Genomic DNA, 23,997 nt, shown 5'->3' with positions numbered 1-23,997 from the left:
AGGCTGAATGTAGGTCGGGAATGCAGGCTGAATGTAGGTCGGGAATGCAGAATTCCAAACATTCCCAAGGTCCGGCATTCCTTTTGACACGTGCCTGTATAATTCCTAGAGGTTTTGCAGACTGAGCACAACAAATATACCATTTGGCTCGCCTCGTGGCAGCTAGTGGATGCTATACTGTATCAGTGACGGAGGTAAAAGCCAGAGGGAGATTCTTGCATCGACTATTATTGCTGTGGGTAGCGAAGACATCAATTGTGTGGACAGTTCAACCGTCCAGTTATCCAAATGACTGGGACATTGCTGAGTAGGACATTCGTTTGGATTAGGTGCAAGAAAGTTATTAAAGGAAATCTTCAAGTACTGAACTTTGGAAACAGTTGGTTCTTAATTTTTTTTCTTTTCCACTATACTCCTCACAATAACCCTGTTGTGTGTACATTATAGAATTAGCGGAAGTGCATTACCCTTAATTGCTGATACATGTACAGATAGCTGATAGCAGTGCATTCCATTCCTGAGGGCTGGTTCGTTACATGTACCAGGAATAGTACATTTCTCTTGGCTGTAGTTTTTAGTTACAGGTGGGCTAGTGAATTGTGCCAGAGATAGTGCGATACATGACGAAGGTTTCAGTCGATTCCCGATTTCAGTTAACGTTATACTGTTATTGCTTTGGGTGGTTAGGACGTCCATTGTGTGGAAAGTTCAATCGACAAGTTGCATGTATCCCAAGTACTGGAATATTACGAACTAGGACAGCCATGTGGATTAGGTGCAAGAAAGTCACTCAAGGACTGAAGTGCTGTAAACAGTTGGTTCTTCCTTTTTTTATTCTCCACTACACACTGTAGTGCTGGCCGTAGGTTTGTGTTGTACCAGGGATAGTACATTTCTGCTGGCTGTAGTTTATGTTACATGTGGGCTAGGTGCCAGGGTTAGTAGGACAGGGACTTTCTAATCTATGCATGCGCACCTACCTGCCAATCATTCCAATGCTATTTCCACATTTTGCACCGGTCAAAAAACCCTACAACACTCATCGTCGCCAGGCAATGTATTCTTTTCCATTGCCAATCTTGTTTTAACTGTGACGCTCTGAATGAATGTTAACTTATTATTGTATCTCCCATATTTGCAGTACCAATTCTTGATATAATGCCCCAGAAACCTGTCTCGATATGTTACGGCTGTGGCATTTGATGTATAGTAAAATTAATATGCTCAGTTTTTCATTGAGTTAGCAGTAATAGTCATCATTCATCACTCTTGCTTTGCTCAAATACAATATGTACTCTTCTACAAAACTGGTGTCCACAAGTAACCCATCAGGCATTCTGGAACCTTCAGTTCAAGTACACCAGAAAAGTTTAATGACGGGTAGTGTGACGTCAAAGGGATTAAAAGGCATTCGTGCCCTTTGTACACAACCATCCGTTTTCTTATTCAGGCTGAGATTATGTGACTGTTTTTTTTAATATAATACTGACTGGTTATTCTTTGTACTGCAGCCAGGTGTCGCTGCAAAGAATATTATATAATCCCAAACATGACTGAGTTTATACCCTCCCCCCCCATGTATACTCAGTTGGCATTACAACTGCATGATGTAGCTGCAGTGGGAATTATCCTCCAAGCAGAGGTTAGGTTGCAGGGAATAGTAGTGGCTGGGAGTTTTACCTTCCTCGGGCTAATACTGACTGCATCTACAATTCTCCAAGCAGAGCGAGCCAGTAAAAATCCCAGCCAATACTACGAGATGCAGTCAATATTACGTGAGGAAGGTGACAGATGGTCACTGAAATGTTGATTCAGGTAAAAGAACATGTTTTGGTTTTGATAATGAACTTTGATATCCAGTGATTTACCAGCGTGATGGAATCTATTCACAGCATTTTTGCTGTTGCCAGAGTGATTGGATTTTACATTGACCTTGAACATGGAATGCTGACATCTGTAACATCCTTGAAGTGTTGCACATGTCAAAATACTGGCAATTTCAGTCTATGTGAAATCCAGGCAGATTTACTTCACATGATAGCTTTTCAGTAGTATGCAGATACATGTAGTAAATCTTGGTAATTACTCTAACTTGAAGTTCTTGGCAATGGATAGTGTGTGAAGGAAGTATTCTCATAGAATAGAACAAAATTGCTACTTGGTTTAGCTTGTACTATTGCTGGCTACAAAGGCCAGAAGTATTACCTGCACTTTAGTGAATTTAAATTTTAAAGTTAGAAACTACATCATGGAGGTAATAACAATCTTTTAGTTTAACAAGACCATACATGTAGCATGCCCAAGATACTAAAACTGGAATTTATACTGCAACACTAAGGTCACACACCAGGGGGCCAAAATTGACCTTGACCTTCATCTTTCCAACATCTTAAACATACCAGATATCATTGTAAACTATGCAGAGGTTCTTAAGTTATACCAACTTCACAAATCTGGAAACTACACAGACAGACAGACAGATACAGACAGACATGCCAAAAAGGTCATTCATGCAGGTAACAAAACCTACTTTGATTCGGATTGTTTGTGTTCTGTGGGGCCTTCTAACTCAAGATTATTCCAGAAATGTATGAAGATCAACATGTGTTTTCCATGGAGAGGAAGTCTGGGGTTTACTCAAGGGTTGTGAAATGTGTCAGGAAAGCAGAAATGTCTCTACCAACTGTTACTTGTGTCCTTGGGGAAGTGTTGCTCTCTTAGTTTTCACACAGATGGTAGAAAAGTTTACAGAGGACATTCCTTTAAACCTGGCTAAGATTCATGTATCTTTAACCTCAGGGTGAATTCTGGTGGTGTGCTTTCACAGATGATAGCTTGCTCAGTTCTTTCGGTATAGATGTCAAAATGCCTTGATACTAGGAAAGAAAGAAACTACTTCTAAAGTTTGACATCGGAGTGATAGTTTTACTACATGGAATTTCACTTGTCTTTGAACTAAGAACACGGTAAGAACAAGTTGTTCCATAGTATTTAGCACTAAATAGTGACTTAGGTTATGTACAAATAATAGTATTTACTTTTCCTGTCTAAGTTCGAACATTAAACAGTCTTGAACAGTAATGTTGGCAGTGCTTAGATTACACTGGACCCAAGCCAGCAAAAGGCATAAAGTAAAAGCACAGTAAAGTTTTGCTGTACCTTATAATTAGGAACACCCTCAGTTTCTGCCCATCATTGCAAAATCTAAAAGGTTTAGTTTACTTGAAAAATTTGCTGGAAATAATGACCATTGAATGATTAATCATTATTTCCTTAGCATATTGCGAGTTTACCTGAATTGTCATCATTTAATGCTACATGAAGAAAATATGTAAATGAACTATAACACTAATGTCCATTATGCTCACCCTTTTTACAACACACTTTGAGTTATTGCACTTAGGTAATGTTGATTTAATCTTTTAAAGGACACTCTGGCAGAATTACATGTAATCTATGATGAATCCTATGTGGCATTCCGAGTACAAAAAAGTGATAGTATCACACTATGAATTGCTATACTTTCAATCTGATAAATAGCTTTAACAATAACAAACACTCACTTTCATGTTCTTTTGCCTTTTGTTGAACTTTCTGGTGCACATTTTCCCATACCTGTCAAATGCAGAGAAAACCGAGACCATAGATAGTTAAAAGTTATAGGCAGCTTAAAAGAAAGCTCTGACTAACTTACAGCTTTCAATGGGTGATAAAAAGGTAGATGAGAAAAATACTGCTTCGACTGTTAATGACACTTATCGAGAGGCTGTCTAAAGAAAGTAGCAGAAACACATTGCACATGTATTTACTGAACAGCCATTCCACACGCTAACTTTGTTGTTTTGGTTCCCCCCAGCTGAAGCCCAGAAGCCCAAGATCACCTGTTACACCTGTCGACAGCCCTGTGCAGGGGAGGTGCTCAGGGTGCAGGACAAGCACTTCCACATCACCTGCTTCGTCTGCAGAGGTAAGGCTCTATTTACTATCCCATTATACTATAGTAGAACTGTGGAACAAACTACCGACAGATATTTGTACAGTTAGGCCCCCTTTCCGCTAGTGCTGCGTTCTCACTGCGACCTAAATAGAATATGACGTATCCTTCGCTTTCACACTCTGTATATCATATGATATGTAAAAGTGTGGCTGAGAAGACAACGAAACACCCAAAGTGTAAAAAGATTTGTTTCTTTTCTATCGAATTCATTGAGCGATCTATCAAATTTTAGGTCGCAGAGAGAGCGCCGTCCTAGTGGAAATGGGATATTAGAGACTGAGAGAAATGGATTCTTAAGGTCTCATACTCCAATTATGCCCTGCCATTTGTTACAATATATTAATAAGCAACTTTTATGGGCACAAATTCAATAAAGAAACAGATTGTCTGGAGATGTTTTACTTTCTATTGCAAGAGCACTTAGTCAGTAATCAAATAAAATATTGTCCGCAAAATTCATTATTTTTATGACATCTATAACTGCACTTACTCACTATCCGCAAGTGGCACACTGCTGCACTGATCCGCTGACTGCAAATTACATGTGCTCAAATTATGTCAAGGGTACAATTTCTTTTATCATCATGATGGTGATACATTTGTAATATTGAATGATGTCTAAATCATAATGACTATAGCCAAAGTTTATGATCAGTGACATATTTTTCTAGTAAAGTTTGATTTTGTTTGCTTGAGTCTTTCTTCATGAAAAACTTAAATCGGTCTGCTCACAGATTCTCATTAAGGTTTGGGTTGGTTTTAGCCATTATGCAGTAACAGGAGTGTAAAACTGCTCTTGTACTGCATCATGTGCTGCATGATTGAGTACCGGTCAACTTATTTTCATCAGGAGGAACCCTAGGTCAAGGTCCCAGCATGCTCCACATATCGGCCAGTGTTTTTACTGTAGGGTTGGCTGCAGTTTGACCATCAGTCACTAGATGGATACCTAAGTGGTTTGCCTGGGTTCAGATATACCAGCCGAACAAAACCAACCCATTCTTGCACTCTAGCAATATCAGCCAGCAAGGGCTTGTCTTTGATTATTCAGTTTCCTTTTGCTTTTTCTCTTCACAAGCAGAAATAATGTCTTCCGAAGTTGTGGTAAACCTCAGTTAACAGTGCAGAAGCCAGCAGTTTAACTGAACCAGACAGGCCTATAGAAATAAATGACTGACTTCTCCTTTAAAGATGCATAAACAAAATTGTCAGGAAATCTGTTAAAAGTTATTGGCCAATACAATAAGACATTGTGATGCTTGGTATGATTTCAACTTATCCTAAAGAAAGAAGATTTAATTACGAAATCGTGACCAAGCCCACATGATTTGTTCAAGACTTAGTCGATATATACAATTTGCGTATTTGTACTGCATTTGTGAAACATGTACCAGTGCTGATTACATGGTTGGGTCAGAACTCAGAAGTAAATCCGTATTTCTGTAAAAGATTATGTCAATGAAGGACAGTTTAGTCATCAAGGTAATAAATAAGATACGAAAAGTTGCTTGAAAAAATAGACATTTAGTCCACTGTCTTTCATCAGTGACAACAGACTCTGTTTGCTTAAGAATATTTTTCATTAAATCTACTTTTGCAATGGACGTTTTCACAGTTAGCATACTCACTTTCTGGGTGCTTCAACAAGGCCCAAGTAGCAAAGTGCAAATTGCACTTTTCAACTTAGACCTTCTTCAGTCCAGACAGTTTGTGTTGAAAGAAAATGAACCACCAGGTAGATTTATTGTTCCTGCTGGTGGCACAAGTGGTAGTTGATAAAACCGACAGCTATAGTTTATTTGCTTTAGTAAGTTGATTTCCATGCCATGCTTTTAAAGTGGCACTACAGACCATACAGCTTCGTATATTCAAGGTAAGTCTCCTGTTGCAATTGTCTTTTGGAATCCTTCCCTTGCAGTAGGAATGTTTGAACAAGAATGTTTTTTTTTTCACGTAAGAGGCAGCCTTAAGTCTGTTGTTTGATGAAAAAAGTGTTTTGTCTTCATGCTGATGGTTTGTGTCATGAGTATCATTGAAACAATTTTGTTGATTCACTGCTTTTGTGAAAACCACATCTTTGCATTCTCGAAAAAGCCTTAGAGCCCAACACATTTATCGAGAAGAGGAAGGTTTGTGTCATGAGTATCATTGAAAGACTTTTGTTAATTTATGGCTTTTGTGAAAACCACATCTTTGCATTCTCTAAAAACCCATAGAAGCCAACACATTTATCAAGAAGAGTATGGATAATGAGGTGTGGTTGGCTGCAAAAGCCAGCCACAGCGAAACCGCATTGCACTTCAACCTATCGAAAATGTTTCTTCTCAAGCATTTCTTTAGTTTGATCTACTTTACTTAAGTGAAGATAAGATACATTTAAGGTTTAAGGTTTAAGATGTATAAAGAAGGAGCATTTTTACCTAACTAAACACTTCCTTCCACCCTGCCTAACTCAGCGGACTGCCCAGTGGCAGCAGGTAAAGGCCTGGCCAGGAAACCTGATCTAGGAGGCATTTGTACAGGCCATTTACAGGACTAAAGGGTTTACCTGTCCTGAAAAGCCGCCTTGTATTCAGGGGGACTGAAGCGTTCCCCCAGCTTCCCCCCTGGGATTAGACAGAGTTTGTCACATGGTCAGATTTTGGGATGTTCTGACTCCTTGTCAAACTGGTGCAGAATCATGCAGACCTTCTAACTGTATCAGAGCTCCCTACCCATCTGAATGGAGTATGACTCAACCTCTGTACATTAGTATCAAGGAAAATCTATCTGTGGCCTTTACAAGAGGAGTCCATGTGGTTACTCTGGTGGCACTCTGTGACCACTCCCACCCCCATTGAATCTTCCACGTGGAGTACAAGTGGTTACTCCAGACGAGACAACCATGACAGTTGCTTTCTTGGGATGGGTTTAAGATGTCCGCAAAGACAACTGTTAGGGAAGCAGCGCGGACTGGCCAGGTTTTACACAACAAGATTATGCAAGGACCTGTGAGAACCACTGGGCTGAAGAAATAACTGTTGGACTCAGCTCAGAATCCGTTATTGGAATTTGCTAAGCTGTGCACACCAACAGCCATGGATTTCGAGCGTCAGCTCGCTGAAATTGTCATCAATTCTCTCTCCTGTTCAGTTTGCCGCCGTCAGCTGGCCACGGACGGGTTCTTCGTGAAGGATGGGATGTACTACTGCACACGGGACTACCAGGAGATGTTCGGCACCAAGTGCCACGGCTGCGGAGACTACGTGGAGGGGGAGGTGGTCACCGCCCTGGGGAAGACCTACCACCAGAAGTGCTTTGTCTGCTCACGATGCAGGTAAATATGTGCTCAGCTCTTAGGAACTGTAAAGGGTACAGGACCTGGTAAGTTTCCTTAGTGTTTTAGTTACTCATGGCAAAGCACAGTGGTCATCTTCTAGGTAGACAAAACTGCCCAAGAAGACCACTTGTGGGACCAATATTATCTGGTCCATTTGGCCAGGTGCTTACTATTGACTGGATTCTTATTAAAAAAAAATTGTATAAGGGATTGCCAAAAAATTGTCACATTGGCGAGGTAGTCATTGTGTTGAGATGGTGGGGGTGGGGCAACGTTTGTCACCAGTCTCGGGTCAGGAAAGGCATTGAAACTGGCCTGTAGAGAAGTTTGCACCCAAACACAGGTGTTAAGAATTCTTTGTGTTCAGTTTGTTGTTGTGTGTATTTATTTCGCCGCATTGGATAGACCAACACAGACAAAAAAGGCATTGTCTATAACACGCTTTATTATTTTAGTGTTGATTGATCATAACAGTTATGGTCTTCACAATACTTCAAAAGTTCACAAAAGTTCCGATAATACTAGACCAATAAGTCAAATATAGCCAGTAGCACATGTTTGGAACACACAATGACAAATTTAACTATTAGGCTGTGCATTATTTAACAAAGTATGGAACCATGATGTTAGTACTTAAGTCTAAAACTTGCTTTATTATGTGTTCCATAGTGTCCCCTCCTCACTAGTAACAGGTCATCGGTATAGATACAGCATTTGTAGGACAAACAAGTTAACCAGTGAGATGAAAACTGTGTGCATGAAATTGTTTACATTGTAGGGAGCACATCGGCTCCCACTGGATTTGCAAAAGTACCAGAAAGTACAGCGATCTATGCCCGGAAATTGGGGCTTAAACCTTTTTTTTCAGTGTTGGGGAATGCTCACATGGCATTTTGTGGGGATGGTCGAGATAGGTCAAGCATGCCCGCCGGTCAGGGTAAGTGGGTGTTTAGTATAAGCGCAGGGTTGGGTTTCTTCCTAGGAAACTTGTATGTGAATGGACACTGCTTTCTCAAGTTCCACTAGGGCCGGTTGGGGTGGGGGTGGGCGGTTGTAGCGACTAGGAAAGAGCAACCAAAATATTTTACTAGCACGACCATTATTGCAAAGATTGTCAAAAGGTATTTATTTCTTTAAAAGGGCTGTATAACAAGAAGACCATTCAGGAGACCAAGAAAATCTGCTTTACATGTATGAGGACAGGTGGTCATTATAGACAGGATCCTTAATTCCTGTGTCAATGGGAAAACTAGCTTAGAGACCACCTAAAAGTGGTCACATTGGCCAGGTGGTCCTTATGTAGAGCTGGACACTACTGTATTAATGGCCAGGTGGTCCTTAAGTAGTGTCGATCACTTGTACGGGTTTACGGTATTTCACACATTGATTGTAAAGCAGAATGTAGCAATGAAAGTAATCTTGTAAGATAATCCCCTATGCCAACATCACCCCTATCATCATGAGGATAAGATTGACGATCTCTGTGTAGAGACATTGCATGGGTGACCTAGATTGATGAATAGGTGTGTGGGAAACTTTCACATCAACAATGTAGCAGTTTCAGCTGATGGCTAATAGTGTTTGCTGAGGTGTCTTAAACACAGGAAAGCTTTCCATTGTCTCAATGTAGAATACAACAGCTAAAACAAACAAACTAACAAAAGAAGTAAAGTAAAGTCATTTGTTCCAAAATAAACATGTTCATACCTGTAATCTTTGGTCATTCATACCAGGTGAGTATTCATTTTAAGGGTTCTTGAGAAGTAAATTTTATGTCTGGAAATTTATAAACCACTTCATAAATAGAAAGGATAAACAAGTATTATGCTACTATTACACGCAATGTAGGTAATGAGCATTTGTAGGTTTGTCATCTATGGTGTTTAGCTTACACTACCAAGAAAAAACTACAAAGGGCTGAAAAAAGTCTAGCTCAACCTTTTTTGTCATGGACTATTCTATAGCAGTGAAGCAGGACTCCAGGGTTGGGTTGTATTTCTTTGACAAAGTGTCACCCATGCCCTTTTCACAGGTGTAATAGGCAATAGGGGCCTTCAGAAAAACATGTTTGCTTGTCATGATCATGCAAGAAGAACAAGGCTCAACATTAGTATTAACCTTCCCAGTACTGCAGGTTGGTCCCTAGCACAGGGAGGCTTAAGAGGAAATTAGAAATAAATTAGACATTGCATAGGAATGTCATTGCCAATAGGACTTTAGCCTTAAGCGATCCTCTGTACAAAGCATGTAATGAAAAGAAATTGAACATCTCATACTTTGTGAGTTTTGGCAAGTCACAAAAAGTATAACATCATAATGTCCAATTCACACATTGAATGCTCCACTCTCTTGAATATGCCAATCTTGGATGCCTGACTTCATTTCCTGCATGCCCACGGAATAAGTTTTCTACCCCTGCCAACATAGCCTGGGAACAAATTTGGAGCCAAGTCAATACCAGACACACAAACAAACATACTGAAACATGCTGAAAAAACAGACATCTTCCTGTTCTTCTCTTCCAAGCACCTTTCCCTGGAATCTACTGATGTCTTCTTATTCTTTTCCAGGCAACCCTTCCCTCCAGGAGACAGAGTGACGTTCAATGGGAGGGACTGTCTGTGTAAATTCTGCATCACCCCCAACGCTGGTCCAAATCGTGGGATGCCGGCCTCCACTGGTGTGTATGGCAGTTTTGCTGCTGTTTTCTGTATTAAGAACATCTAGATTAAAATTTCTGGTGCCCAAAACTTATTTCATCAGGTTGGTAGAGCACAGGATATTGGAGTTTTCTTTTATACAACCAGTAATGCCGCCTAACAGGTAAAAGAAAACTCCAACATCCTAAACTCTTGGCAAATTAGTTGCTGAGGCTGTAGTGGTCAACGTTACCTAGAGTCAGCCATTCATCTGCCATACCTGGAAGAACCTGTCAACCTGCATGTGCAGCCAGCTCAGAACCTACAACAGTAAGTAAATGTCTGAAGGTGCATTTTCAGTACTGACTTACAACAAATAAAGTGAAGACACTTATAATTTCATACTCCAGGACTTAGAAACAGAGACAGAGGGAGAGAAAAAAAAAAGAGAAAAAGAAAGATCTTGAACCAGTTTAGTTCAATAAACTCAACAGTTGAGATACTCCTCTGGTTGTGATAGAGACTACAGATGCTGTATGTCTAACGTTATATCACCATTCCTGTGTTTTTGTCTGTCCCTTCTTGTAGACTCCAATGTTAGCAACACTGCCTAAGAGTCTGTGTAGTGTACTTTGTTACATTTGCTAATGAATATTATATAAAAACATAGAATGCTATATGAAAGTGTATGGATAACCAAGAATACATGTAGATCCATGTCTCATATAAATGTAGAAAGTAAACCTTCAAACAGATCCATGTGTACCTTTGGTAGCAACTGTCTCCCATCCATGGTAAACAGTGGATCACCTCTTGAGTCCAGTCTCAGGGATGTGGAGTGAAGCTTGTCAGTCAGATATAAACACCACACATAGCAACAGGCTCAGTTTTCTCTCACAGTTAACAGGTGTGCAAACTCAAGCCAAACTCTACTTCTGTACTAAGACACTACAGTATTAATGGTTACTTCTCACTAGGAATCTTCTGCTTAGGACTTCCAAAATAAATGTTGTGCTCCTGAAAACTGCCCTTTTAGGTTTGGGTCAAGCACAGTTTTCTATTGTAGCAGAAATAAGGAGAACATGTTGAAAAAGATTCTACAACATTTTTATCACTCAGGTATCCAACGAAAAATTAAAAATTGTATGTCCCATACCAGTGATCAGCCGCTCAAAGAAAGCTTGGGTAATCCACGGTGGTCAAAAAGGCCCTCAAAAATCCTCACTCGCAAATCATGCATATGGATGAGGAAATCAATGTCAATCATCCATTTCACTACTGGCAACAATAGCTGATTGGTTTACGCCGTTGTAGGCGGGGATTACGTTTGTTTTGATCGCTCCAAGTGGAGCTATTTTTTGACGCGAACTTGCTCCTTTGATATGCGCGCCTTTTCTCCTCCCCCCATTGTTCTCCGCTTACCAAGTTAACAATACCTGAGCTTTTCTGTCGGCCATTCTCACGCTGGAGCTCGGCATTGAAACCACCGTTTTAATTCTTTCTGAACTATATATTTGTCTATATATTATATTCACCCAACATGCTAAAACTAAACCTTAGGTGAGCAAAGATCGAAGGAGTTACCGTCACTCCCGGGTCACGCTTGGGACGGAGCAGTGGCCACCGTTTACAGACACAACCCGGACAATTATCCTTGCCTTTTTTTACACACACACACACACACTCAATTGCAACCTACGTGTTTTGATAAACGTGTTCTCTCAAATAGCAAACTCCTTATATTCTCGTCATTCTGTAAATGAACTAGGTCCATACCAGCGCTTGACGGACGTGGCGAATTTATCGATATCGGTAGTACGCTGGGCATTACATGGTAAACTTCAAACTGGCGTCCTTTGCCCCGCAATTTTCTTTGTTTAAATTATGCCTTATACTATAGAATGGATTTGAAGTAGTAATAAAACGCATGGTAACACGGACGAAAGCATAGCAACCGCAACACCATGAAAATTCACCCAACTTACCGTGACCGGCGTCATTGCCGGGCGCAGATGCAAGATTCAGCGGGGGCGGCGTAGAGTCCGCCCGCCCGCCCGTAATATAAACACAACCCGGCCATTCCTACGGAAGTCTAATATTCTCTCTCTCTCTCTCTCTCTCTCTCTCTCACTCCACACGCGCACACACACACGCACACACACAATTGAACGACAGAACACCAGTTTAGTTTCTTGGTGAAGTGAAATCTATATTTTGAACATTTGCACGGAAGCTTACCGCACACGGGAGAACGTAATACACACTGACCTCTCGACAAAGTGCGTCTTCAAATAAAGATTCACGAACCGGCGTGTCTAGTCCTGTCCTACAAAATAACTAAAAAATGAAGAAAAAACTTCGTTCTCCGCTATTTGTAGAAACAATTTCATATTGCCGTGAATTTTGTAACAGAATCTCGCAATTCACTAGGCTTCGTAACATTACACACCCAAGCGTTTGATGTGCTATCGGCTTGCATACGCTAGACGAAAAAACTCAACTTTTGGCGCCCTTGGTAGAAAAATGAAAACGGTTCAATACTACAAAGAAACTATCAAAGAAGCACAGTAGTAGATCAAACTTTTGTGAAGTAGGGGGTCAGATATGTAGTGTTGTTACCTGACAGCGGAACCGGATGAAACCGGTTTTCTCTTTTGTTTACAAAAGACGCCATTTTACAATTTGGGACCTCGTTCAAAATTTCTTAAATAATCTTAACTAAGGGAGAAAGTGCAGCTGCGAAAGTGCACTAAAGATCTTGTAGAATTATTGGTAGCTTAAATCTTGCAGACACAACAAACTGTACAAATAATTTGCTACAGCCGATTCTCTCTCAAATTTCGCGCCCGGGACGACAACAATGGGGCCACGCCAGCTCATTTCCATATCACTGCCGTCCCAGGTAAGATGTTGTTGTAAGGACGTACGGAGGCGAGAAAAAACCACTCTGATGTTCGCCGACAACCTAATTATAAGTCTAGAGCATAGCCATTCTTCCACGTGAAAATCTTAACAAAACGTACGATTCGTATTTTGAGCCATATCTACCGATAGTTTATACTTAAGCTGACCAGAAAAACTTCATCGTGAAGAAAAAACTATCGCCGCCATCTTGGAGAAAAATCAATCGATTCTCTTCCATCGCTGTGGAACTATGGGACAAAACGTAGTGAAAATGTGACAAAATTAGCTAAAAAGTCGTAGACACTTAAAACTGCATAAGGTGGAATATTCTTAGAGGTCCTAAAGTCTAAAGCATAGGTCAAAGCTTTGCCAGGTGCGTAAAATAGAGCATTAAATTCAAAGTTCAAAGTTCAGTGACCCAAAACGACCTCCAATACGCACATGAAACAGCGGGCGATTTGAAGCGTTTTGCACATGGTCATCCCAAATAATTGAGATCTTTTTAAGGCGAACTAATGTAATTTTCGTGTGCATATAATTTTTTCCTGATGTGATAATCATATCGTGCGTTATGTTGGATGAAATTTGTGTTGTTTTTTTCACACCGCCACGGCTCGCGCGGGCCGAATTGTGGGCGGAGCACTCTGACCTGGCAACGCGGATAATACCCTAGCAACGTGACCACCGTGATCAGGTTTATGCTTGGGTCAGTGAGGTTACTGGAAATTGTTTTATCCTGGTCCTTAGAAGTTTCACAATAAAGAGGACGAACATTTTGAAAAGCCCAATTATTCATTATTGAGTAATGACTTATTTTTAAAAAGATCCCAATCTATGAGGGATTGAGGTAGAGTGAAGACTATAATTATAAGCTATTTAGTCTAGAGTTTTTCATACCTACATGATGTGTATAAGAGGTGTGCAACATACATTGTACAATGTATGTGTAATTCCTTAAACAAATGTAAAGTGCTGCTCAACACAGTCCATCCGATGTGTAAAGACCTAGTCGGATGTTTATTCCAACGTTAAACGATGTAAACTTGACAAGAAAGTAACGACTTGTTGGTAGTTGAAGGGGTGTAAAGGTCGCCTGGCTGTTTGTTTCATGTCCGTCTCTCATGGCAGTGAACAGGCAGCAGGATGCTGTAGTTACAGGAGGTGTGAACATTAAGTAGCTGGAGGAATATTTAAGGGGTGTGATTTGATGAGTGGTATGTTCCATGTCAGACTGTCTGGGTCTGACTCCAAGTCATGTGGGACATTCTGGAGATATGTACAATCTGTGCCTGGCTCATACTGGGTTACAATTATATCAGTTATCCAAGCAATTCCTCATGCGTTCATACTAATAGAGAAACATTCCAGCAATATCTTTCCTCATAAGCAAAATGGTTTGAGGTGTAGTACTGTAAATGTTTATTTTTGCAGTGGTTTTATTTTGCAGTAGGAGATTTTTGCTGTGTGTTAAGTTCATGGTTGAAACAATTCTGTTGAAACACTTCTATAACAAACTAACAGTCATTCATATTGTATTGTGATTTCATGGTAAGAGGTCAATAAAATGATTGTAAACATTAGATTCCATGATTTACAGTACATGCATATGTCCCGTATCATTTTTAAAACAAGTCGAAATATTTAAAGAATGATGTAACATTAATTTTGTAAAGTCTGTCTTAAATTTGTAACGTCTGTCTGGAATTAAATGTCTGGCATGCATTCTATTCAACAAGACTTGTGAGATAAACTCCAAAGGCTAAACTTTCATAAGAGCCATACCAGCAAAGTTTTGTCATCTCGTAATGATGTCATGTCTTATCTTCGCCCATAGCTGTTGATTACCGTTTCCCCGCGGCTATGCTGCGCATGATTCCAGCCACACCAAAATAGTCTTGCTTACGTTACAGGGTGGGATAAAGAGGGGTGAACCCAGTGTTGAGTGGTGAGCTATGCCAGCGGATCTCAGTAACACTGCTGCTAGCGAGCTCTGGAGTCTGACATTCGCACTGACCAAACTGGTCTGCGGACTGCTGCGGTCAGACAAGATGGCTCGGAAAGTTTCCACGGGGACCATGACGGATTTTTCCGACGATGACGATGTTGTGTTTTTCCCCTCGTTTTCAGCCTGTGCGGGATGTGGAGATGAAATCAAGTCGGGACAAGCCTTGCTCGCTCTGGATAAACAGTGGCATCTGTGGTGCTTCAAGTGCACCCAGTGTGGTTGTATGCTGGCTGGAGAATATATGGGAAAGTAAGTGCATAGTTACTGTCAAGTTGGAGAATTGTTGCCTCATTGTAGAATACAGATGTGCAAATTTATTGAAGGGCAGAAAGTGTAATAGTTTATTTTCTTGATTGAATCATGCTTCTTGAAAGCTGCTAGCCATAATCTAAACCTTTCCTTTGCCACCCCTACCAACATTCCAAATATCATGATTTCTTGAGGCTGTTATACTGTTCAGAAGCACATGTACACGCTCAGACAAACAAATACACACTGACACACACACACACACAAACTTAATCTAGTAGACGTAGAAAGGTAAAAAAAAATTGAAAAAATATTACCAGCAGATTTGATTTGTCAGGCATCCTATATATGACATCAAACTTCTAACAAGGAGCTCACATGTCATATCCCCTGCTACACATGCAAGGACAACTCTCAAAGTTCTGCCAAATACCTTAAGTAAGACCCCCAGGTATTAAGAAAAGGTGTCACCAATGTCTTTAGGAATGTCTTGACCACCTGGATATCTGAAGTGTGCATACCTTCAGGATTACTGATAGTGATACTGCATCAGTCAATCTCATTAGATACTGTTAGATTGTCAGTGAAACCGACGAAACTCTGAGAATTGATATTATGGATAATACTCAATACACACAAGTGTACATTTTTGTTCAGGAGAAGAAATGGATGCTCACTGCATTAGTGGCGCTATGATGTCACATGGCTCAGGTTTTCTTAGTGTAATCCTATCAGGGAAAGGGCTAATCTTCTCCAAATAACTTGTTTATTTGCCAAAGAGCTCAGAATGAGCATTTGAAAGTACATGTAAGCAGAACACATTTCATGTTTTAAGAAAGTTATTTCCATACTTGTATGACAGGATGGTGCATAGGACATCACCCATCTGTTTTTTGATAGCCCTTGGGCCACACAACTACAGTCACTACTGTAGTGGAAGGTGTGTTTTCAACAATAATCTTTGCTGAGTGCTAAGCAGAGATATCTGAGTACGTAAAGTTTTTTAAGCTTTTGTTACTATCATAACTTGGCTGGGGATCAAACGCAAGACATAGCCAGCGCAAGGTCAACACTACTTAATTGGCCACTGGACCGGTTAATAGGTTTCTAGGTTTTTGATAACAGCACCCAAAACAGAGTCCAAGGACGACTGTTACCTTAGAGTCTTTGTTTACATGACTGGGACAGCCCGGGTGTTAGCTTTTCTGTAGAGTATTGTGAATAACACAGACTCTACAGACAAACCATTGATGCCGGTACCTCCCCTGTCAGCCTGTCCTGCTGAATGACAAGACGCAGCACAAGGCACCTTGTGTTCCATGATGTAAGACTTGAAGAAGTCTTGTGTGGGTGGGTGGAGAGTCTTGGCTAGGCTGGGACATTCCTGGCATGCCCTGACATCACCTTGTTTACATCATGTAAAGTCAATGTTATGGGAGGGAGGACTTGTCTGGGTGTGTCACATTTACACCCACCTCAAACTGTTTGTTGGCTTTTTCACTGGGTTTTGAAAGAAAGAAGAATCAAGGAGAAAGCAGCATATCTTTTATGGTTAAAAACTTTCAGATATTCTTGATAGCAAGTAACAACATGGGGCAATTTAGCTAACTCACCTTGCAGGATTTTACATGAATTATAAATCAAAGTCTTTGATTTATAATACATGTAAAATCCTGCAAGGTGAGTTAGCTAAATTGCCCCCATGTGTGTTACTTGCTATTAGAGAAATTCCTCTACTGAAATTATTTTCATACCATTGTGGTTACATAGATTTTTGTAAATCGAGGAAAGAAATTAGTTTTATGAAAGAAAATCTGCTATGATGATTCTGTTAATGTATGTTCCTTTTATCCATTTGTTTGCTAACAAATGTGATTTTCTTCCATTAAAGCTTAAGAGCTTTGCACACAAATTGTTTAACCTTGAAGAATGGAAATCAAATCACACTAATTTGTACCTTACTGTTCAGGATGAAATGGAACACTTGCCAACAGTATTTTCTAACCAATCAAGTTACACTAACATGATTTTACAGTTGTTGTCACCAATCCAAGACATTACTTTGATGTTGGCATGAGTGTGTAGCTAAAAGATGAGGAAAAATGCAAATTATTTCTAAATTACTTTTTTCTCAAAGAGGTCATTTACATGTGAGGCTCAACTCTTTTAGGAAACATCATTTCAAATTGCTATTTTGTACCCTATATAGTGTAGCTTTTCAACTAATGGATTTGTGTCGTCATACAAAATGTTCAACTCTTTAACGTCGATGGAAGTATTCTCAATTGTTGTTAAAACAACAGTTATTTAACTCTCTGTTCAGGAGTAATTATAATTAGGCCCAGATTACTGGTTGTTAACCCCAACCCTGTGTTGTATAACATCCCCACATGACTGCACTGTTCCAGAGGTCCTTGTGGTAATGCTGAACTTTTAATTGTGTTTCAGAGAGGGTCGTCCATACTGTGAGCGTGACTACCAACAACTGTTTGGTGTGAAGTGTGCCGGGTGTCTCACCTATATCACAGGGAAGGTTTTGCAGGTAAGCTTACACTTTCAAATTGATGAATGTTTGAGAAATACAGTTTGATCTGCCCTAATCCTGTCAGAAGTAATGGAAAACTTTCTTGTGAAATAGAAACTAAGAAACATTACAAGTGATTCTCTAAGTAGCTGTGCTGTATGTGGGCTCATCCAGTACATACATGTGCTGGAAAGTCTTTGAAATCTTCAATCTTAAGCACATAATTTTTGACTACTCAACGATACCAGGTAGTTGTAAATACATTGTACTGTATTTAGACCATATTGCCAGGATCACAGCTAATACATCCGAAAATAGTTTCATCAGGTTGGTAGAATATAGGATAAAGGAGAAATTCTTTGTACACAACCAGTGGGTACTTACATAGCTTACGTTTCGATGTCTCTCAGACACCTTCGTCAGAGCTTCTAACTGGAGTTCTGCTTCTCACCACTATATGTAGCCGATGTTGGTGGCGCTTTTGTGGTGAGAAAACAATCCCAAACATGGCTTAGTTTGTATCCCCCCTCGTCCTCGTCCCATCAACCCCAGTGATGAACCGGTATACATGTATATGTACAAGTGTTCAATGGTTGATAAATGTAGAGAACTTTTGAAATGATAAAAGACGAGGACAATCCAATCTGTTTCATTGAATAGTTTCATTATGTCTGTAGTTAATTCACTGCTGGATAACAAAGCTCTTTTTACACAATGGAGCTGACACATGTAACCAAAGAGTCAAAACTCTTCCACATTAATTGGGACTTTATTGGGATGCAGCAGTGACACCTAGCTGCTGTGAAAAGTATAACAAGTATTTACTAAGTATTGAGGAAGGTGACAATTACAAAAAATATATGAAAGTTAGACATTCAGGTAATAAAATAGTAAATTACTTAAGCTGGATATAGTTTTGGAGACAGACATTTCAGGTAGCATCAATGTGTACCTTTTGTTACCTTTCAGTGTCTCTGAGGAAAGGTAGTGGATGCTAAAGGAAACGTCTGACCATTTCTAAACCATGCATATCCTGTTGCTTAATTGCTAATTTAGCGTAATAACTCTTTGGTCAGAACATTGTTATCCAATTAGAAGATATTTTGAAGATACATAGAGATTGACAGTATATAAAAATTATATGATGGAGATTGGACATCTGAGGCAAGATTCAAATGTTCATGGAGTGATCACCATGAAGCATTTAATGATTCCATACTTGATTTTACCACAATTACATGATAGTAACATGAACAAAAAACCATATCAGGTCGGGAAAAATGACATGGTCATGGAGGTGACATGATTATGGTATGAAACTACAAGTAATAGTATCTAAAGCACTACAATGTACATGACACTTTGTGTACATAGTATTACACCTCTGTGTCTGACCAACCATTCTTGCATGTACATGTAAAATTACACTCTCTCTTTATGCCATGTGTATTTGTTTTTGTGTTGCACCTGTGTTTTTCCAACATTATTTGTTTATTTGCATGAGTAAGTTTTGCACTACCACTACCACGTGCACAACTTGTAATGCATGTTGCAAAGATTGACACTGGTTTGTGCACCAACAGTTGAGTGTGGAGGCAGTGTTGCAGGATGATGGGAGCTTCTCTGAGGTGAGCTGCATGGGTGGTTTGACTCTCCCTTCAAATCTGCTGCTCTGTGATTTTTTCCTTGGACAGAATCAAGTCCTCCAAATGCTCCACTTGTAGATCACTCCATGATAGATGAAGCTTTCCTCTTATATCCTGAATCGGCCACCTTCTCTTTCTCTCTGTCCTGAGTGTTCTGATGTTGTGATGCAGTTTGATTTGATTTTTAGTCTGCATGATAGTCATACATCCAGGGAGGTGACATGGGCTATCCAACTGGCAGAAGGCTGTTACAAAATGTTAGCCCTGATCTTCACTCTTGCTTGGCTTGTTATATGGATCCACTCTATTAGAATAACCAAGGATTCATGGTACCATAATAATGATTGTAAATGTATGAATACGCACATATGTGAGCATTGAGGTCATATTCAACATTCCAAACACCCATTCTTGTGAAAGAAGACATTCCTTGTGATTCTTGGATAGCCCCTCAACATGCAGTGTGTACAAGCTTCACAAGGGGGCACACTTCACCAGATTCAATGCTGCAACTGAAGCTGTTGAAACTATTATTGCTTGAGGACCATTTGACTTTCAAGCTTTGATTCATTTCAAAAAATTGTTAACCACTCTGTTAATGTGTAAAACACCATGATGATGATTAAGTACTGTTATGTACATTTCTGCACAAAGGCATCCTTTCAGAGGTGCATCTCTTGCCATAATCAGTAGCTTGCGTGATCAGAATTTACAATGTCCATATCATTCAGGGAAATGGTAGAGAAATCATGCTATTGACTAGGATCTGGACTGATGTGCAGCTTTGGAGTATTGGACATGATGTCATGAAATCAAGACTTGGTTTATCCTGAGTGTCTGTTTCCAAACCTTCTTTGAACTTACTCCGATTTAGATCACAGGAATACAACTGTATGTCATCTTCGTATTGCTTGTTTTTTTATTCAGGTGCAATTAGAGACATTTTAAGCTTATTTGCATGATATTATTGACAAAATGCAAAGTCACCACAGGAACTTGTCATATTTTTTATTCATTATTTTCAGTAGCTAGATATGTTAATGACCATACAAAATTAATTCAGATTGTTCAGTCAAACCTGTACAAATGACCATCTCCAATATGGACCACCTGACCAATGGTGGTCCTTTAGATAATTTTCTCCATCGACACAATCATTACAGATTTTACCGGTCCCAAGTGATCTTCTTGGACAAGTTGTACTGTATTCCTAATTACTGTACAACAGTCACACACTTGTACACAAATGTACTTTCATGTATGTGGTCCTCAATAGTCAAGTCACATCTTATTGAAAGGACTGTGGAAGGATCTAGATGGAAAACATTCCCCTCTGAGTCTGAAGTAAAATAGGTTTGGCAGCGAGCCTGTTAGAGTCAGTCTTGTTCAGTCAGTGCAGTGAATGAGTGCTTGCTGTTCCGTCAGTACAGCGACTGAGTGCTTGCTTTTCAGCACTTCTTGGCTTTGAAGGGAAAGGACAAAAGGACCTGACCTCTGAAGGTCGCGTCTGAATAACCTGCTACTTTCAGTTTAATTTGCCCGAACTCTGCTTATTGAGAAGAAGGGCTGGTGTGGCTGACATTGGAGTTATTACTAAAGGTATGTTTGTTGGTAAAGCTCGTAGTCACAAAATCAAATTTTTTGTGTGTATGGTAACGGGCATGAAAGGCATACAGATTTAACTAATAATAAGGCAGGGCAAATTGAAAGTATGGGTAGCATTGGGGATTTGGAAATGGTACCCAATATTTTGAACAGCACTTTGCATGTGGAATGATGAACAGAAGATGGAATGTATTGTTGAGCCAGTCTGCCCAGTGTGGAGCCCCGCGTCAAGAAGACTGATGAGCTGTTGTCTGAACTTGGCAGTGATCATGACTCTGCATGTGTTTTGAGGATTGAGGATTGCGTGTTTCTGTTTAGGAGATCAGACAAGGTGTGGTCTGTATGGGCTAGAAGATCAGTGCAGGTAGACTAGCTTAAGAGAAATGGTCTGATGTACTTGTTCAAGTTGTTGTTTATAGGTGACAGATATAGAATGGTATTATTTGCTTGTCAAGCTTTGTCTGCCCTTAGTGGTGCAGAAATGAAGGACAATGTTGTATGTTTTGTACAGCCCTTGCTTATATTAGCTAGTTTTTATTAGGTAACAAAGTACGCAGTGGTGGTATTTATCCCCTTGAAAAATGGACATATAGTTCTGCGTCCTCTGTCTGTGTTTCTGGATTTTTGTAGTCAGCATAGCTCAAGAACCTCTAGATGGATTATAATGATATTTGGTATGTGGGTACATGTTGGAAAGATGAAGGTCAAGGTCAATTTTAGGCTTCCTGGTATGTTTTTTGTAGTATAATTTGCTTGGATTTAGACCTTGGTGATGCAGAAATGAAGTATGTATACATCTAAGACACACTTTGCTCAGGCAATGCAGAGTACAGTAGTCAGTCTTTGTAACCCAGTCACCTAGTCCCCTTGACTTTCCCTGGCATCAGCACCACACCATCTCATCAGGGATCCCCTGCCTTCTGACCTGAGAGGTGTTGTGCATGGATGAGAGGCTGCAGAGGAAAGTGATAGAAAATGCGCCGTCAGGTCTGACAGATGGGGCCCACGTGTACTGCATGGTAATTATCAGGGTGGGATTTACCCAAAGCCTAGAATATAGGTCAGCGCTAGTCCTGCGTCTATTTTACGTTTCCATTAACTCCTGCATATTTGGCAACAATCTGATGAGGATGAATTGCCTATCATTCATTGTCATCATTTACATGTACTTGTGTGGTAGGGTGCATTTCCAAACCGGGAGGGCCTAGCCAGGCTGTTTGCAGGAATGTTAAATTCAAACATTTTTGTTTTGTTTTCTTTTCTTATCATATTTCTAGTTCCTGGCTAGGCACTGGTTTGGAAATGTGTCCCTAGCATATGATAAGCTGATAACTTTATATTACGATGTTATATAACTGTCACAGTAGAATGAATATTAATAAAGACAGATGTTATGTCTTTGTATATAAGGTCATAGTTCAGCTATAGACTATAGAATATTTTGGTCCAGCCTCTTGTGGGTCATTTTAAAGACACTTTTATTGCAGGCAGCCGGCTGTACTGGTACTGTACTGTAAATCATGAAATGTTTACAGTGGTTATAATTTATTTTTGCTATTTAAGTGGTGACCTTTCCATACCAAAGTCATGACTAAACTACATCATTTCCAATCATGTATTACTACCATACTGTAGCACTGTTTCAACCACTGTTTTAATTTATTGAGGGTTAAAACCTGAAGCAGTACTTCTATACAGTTTCTTTTTATGTCTCTTGTTTATTAAAAAATATGTAGTTACATTTCACCTGTCCAGGACTGGGCAAAATTTTGCATTGACTTACCCTATGCAATAATTACTTTGCTGTGAATAATGAAATTCCATCATCTATCCAGAAGGAAATTCCATATCACTGATTCCTCCCAGTGGAGTTTGTAAGTAAATTCCACCTTCCCGTCATTCAATCAGTTACACCAGGAGAGCAAACAAGCTGGAAAATACGGGAATGATTTTGGAAATTTGACTTGATAATGGAACAGTCGAAGTGATATTCCAGCACTCCCAGCATGCCTCAGCGATGCATGTATGATTTGGGTCGGCCATCTTGGTCCCCGCCCCCTCAGTCGGTGCAGGTGATGTTGGGTAGATCATTCCCAGTGATGGTGCCTCGCACTGTGAACAGCCACAGGACTGTGTAACATTGCAGGAACCTAGCTCAGAGGTAAGCGTTTGGTTAGATTACTGCCATCATGAAGAAGACAGTAATCATGATGAGGTAATACTTGATCATGACCATTTTCTTAGCTGCAATGATGACTTAATTACCTAATTATGGTTAACTAGTTGGAGCTCTGTCAGTATTGTGAAGTTGATGTATAGAAATATAGTCATCGTTTTCCAATGTGAGGTAATGGCATAATTGTGGTAAGAAGCATTGTTGAAAATGGCATTCTGCGAAAAAAGGCATATAATGAACCCAGCAGTAGCTTTGTCTTAATTCCCTAGATGTTATCATGAGAGGTTACATCAGGTTAGACTGATACTGAATCAACCCATGTTCTACAAAAATCTACATGTAACTGTCAGTGTGCCAAGGGTCTTAAATTTTAGGGAGGCAATGCCATTATGGGAATTCTGTTAATATTATGTCACTTGTGTAGAGGTATGCATATTATTACTTAGAACATATGAAAGAAAACGAGGATGGTCCAATTTAAGGATTAAACATATGAATACTCATACAAAATTCAGGTCGCAGCACAATGCAGCATAGCATACAGTCCAGGATAGTCAGCCAAATTTCCTTACCTGACCATGTTTTGTGGGGGTTTCCAGATGATTGGCAGACATTGATTTCAGAAATTATTATAGCTGCATATACCATCCTGTACAACATGCAACATACATATACAGCATACAACATGTTGTGACATAGACATACAGCAGATGTACAATATACAACATAGATGTTATACACATTCAACATAGATGTAGCCGGTGCTTGGGCTGATTATCTTTGCGATCATCATGTCCCTTCCAGATGGATTATTGCTTCCATTTATTACCATGGCTGGTGGCCAACTGTCATCTATCTAATGTTGTTTCATGGGTATAACTTAATGATAGTATCCTATATGGATGTCATTATCACTTTGACAAGGTGTTACTG

General features: G+C 39.8%; 1 protein-coding gene across 37 annotated transcripts in view; it reads left to right on the top strand.

Moving 5' to 3' along the window:
• Positions 1-23,997, top strand: part of LOC118414914 (actin-binding LIM protein 1-like) — an 85,050-nt gene that overhangs the window by 12,015 nt on the left and 49,038 nt on the right. For 36 of the 37 annotated variants that reach the window (XM_035819227.1, XM_035819230.1, XM_035819224.1 and 33 more), the window contains exons 2-7: positions 3,857-3,967; positions 7,130-7,313; positions 9,887-9,996; positions 14,987-15,113; positions 17,562-17,655; positions 19,221-19,265. In XM_035819227.1, coding sequence (XP_035675120.1) covers positions 3,857-3,967; positions 7,130-7,313; positions 9,887-9,996; positions 14,987-15,113; positions 17,562-17,655; positions 19,221-19,265 — 671 coding nt within the window. The remainder of the gene's footprint in view (positions 1-3,856; positions 3,968-7,129; positions 7,314-9,886; positions 9,997-14,986; positions 15,114-17,561; positions 17,656-19,220; positions 19,266-23,997) is intronic. The other variant, XM_035819216.1, reaches the window with a different exon arrangement.

Source organism: Branchiostoma floridae, chromosome 4, assembly GCF_000003815.2.
Source record: "Branchiostoma floridae strain S238N-H82 chromosome 4, Bfl_VNyyK, whole genome shotgun sequence".
Taxonomy (NCBI): Eukaryota; Metazoa; Chordata; class Leptocardii; order Amphioxiformes; family Branchiostomatidae; genus Branchiostoma; species Branchiostoma floridae.
This window is presented reverse-complemented; position numbering and strand designations above follow the sequence as displayed.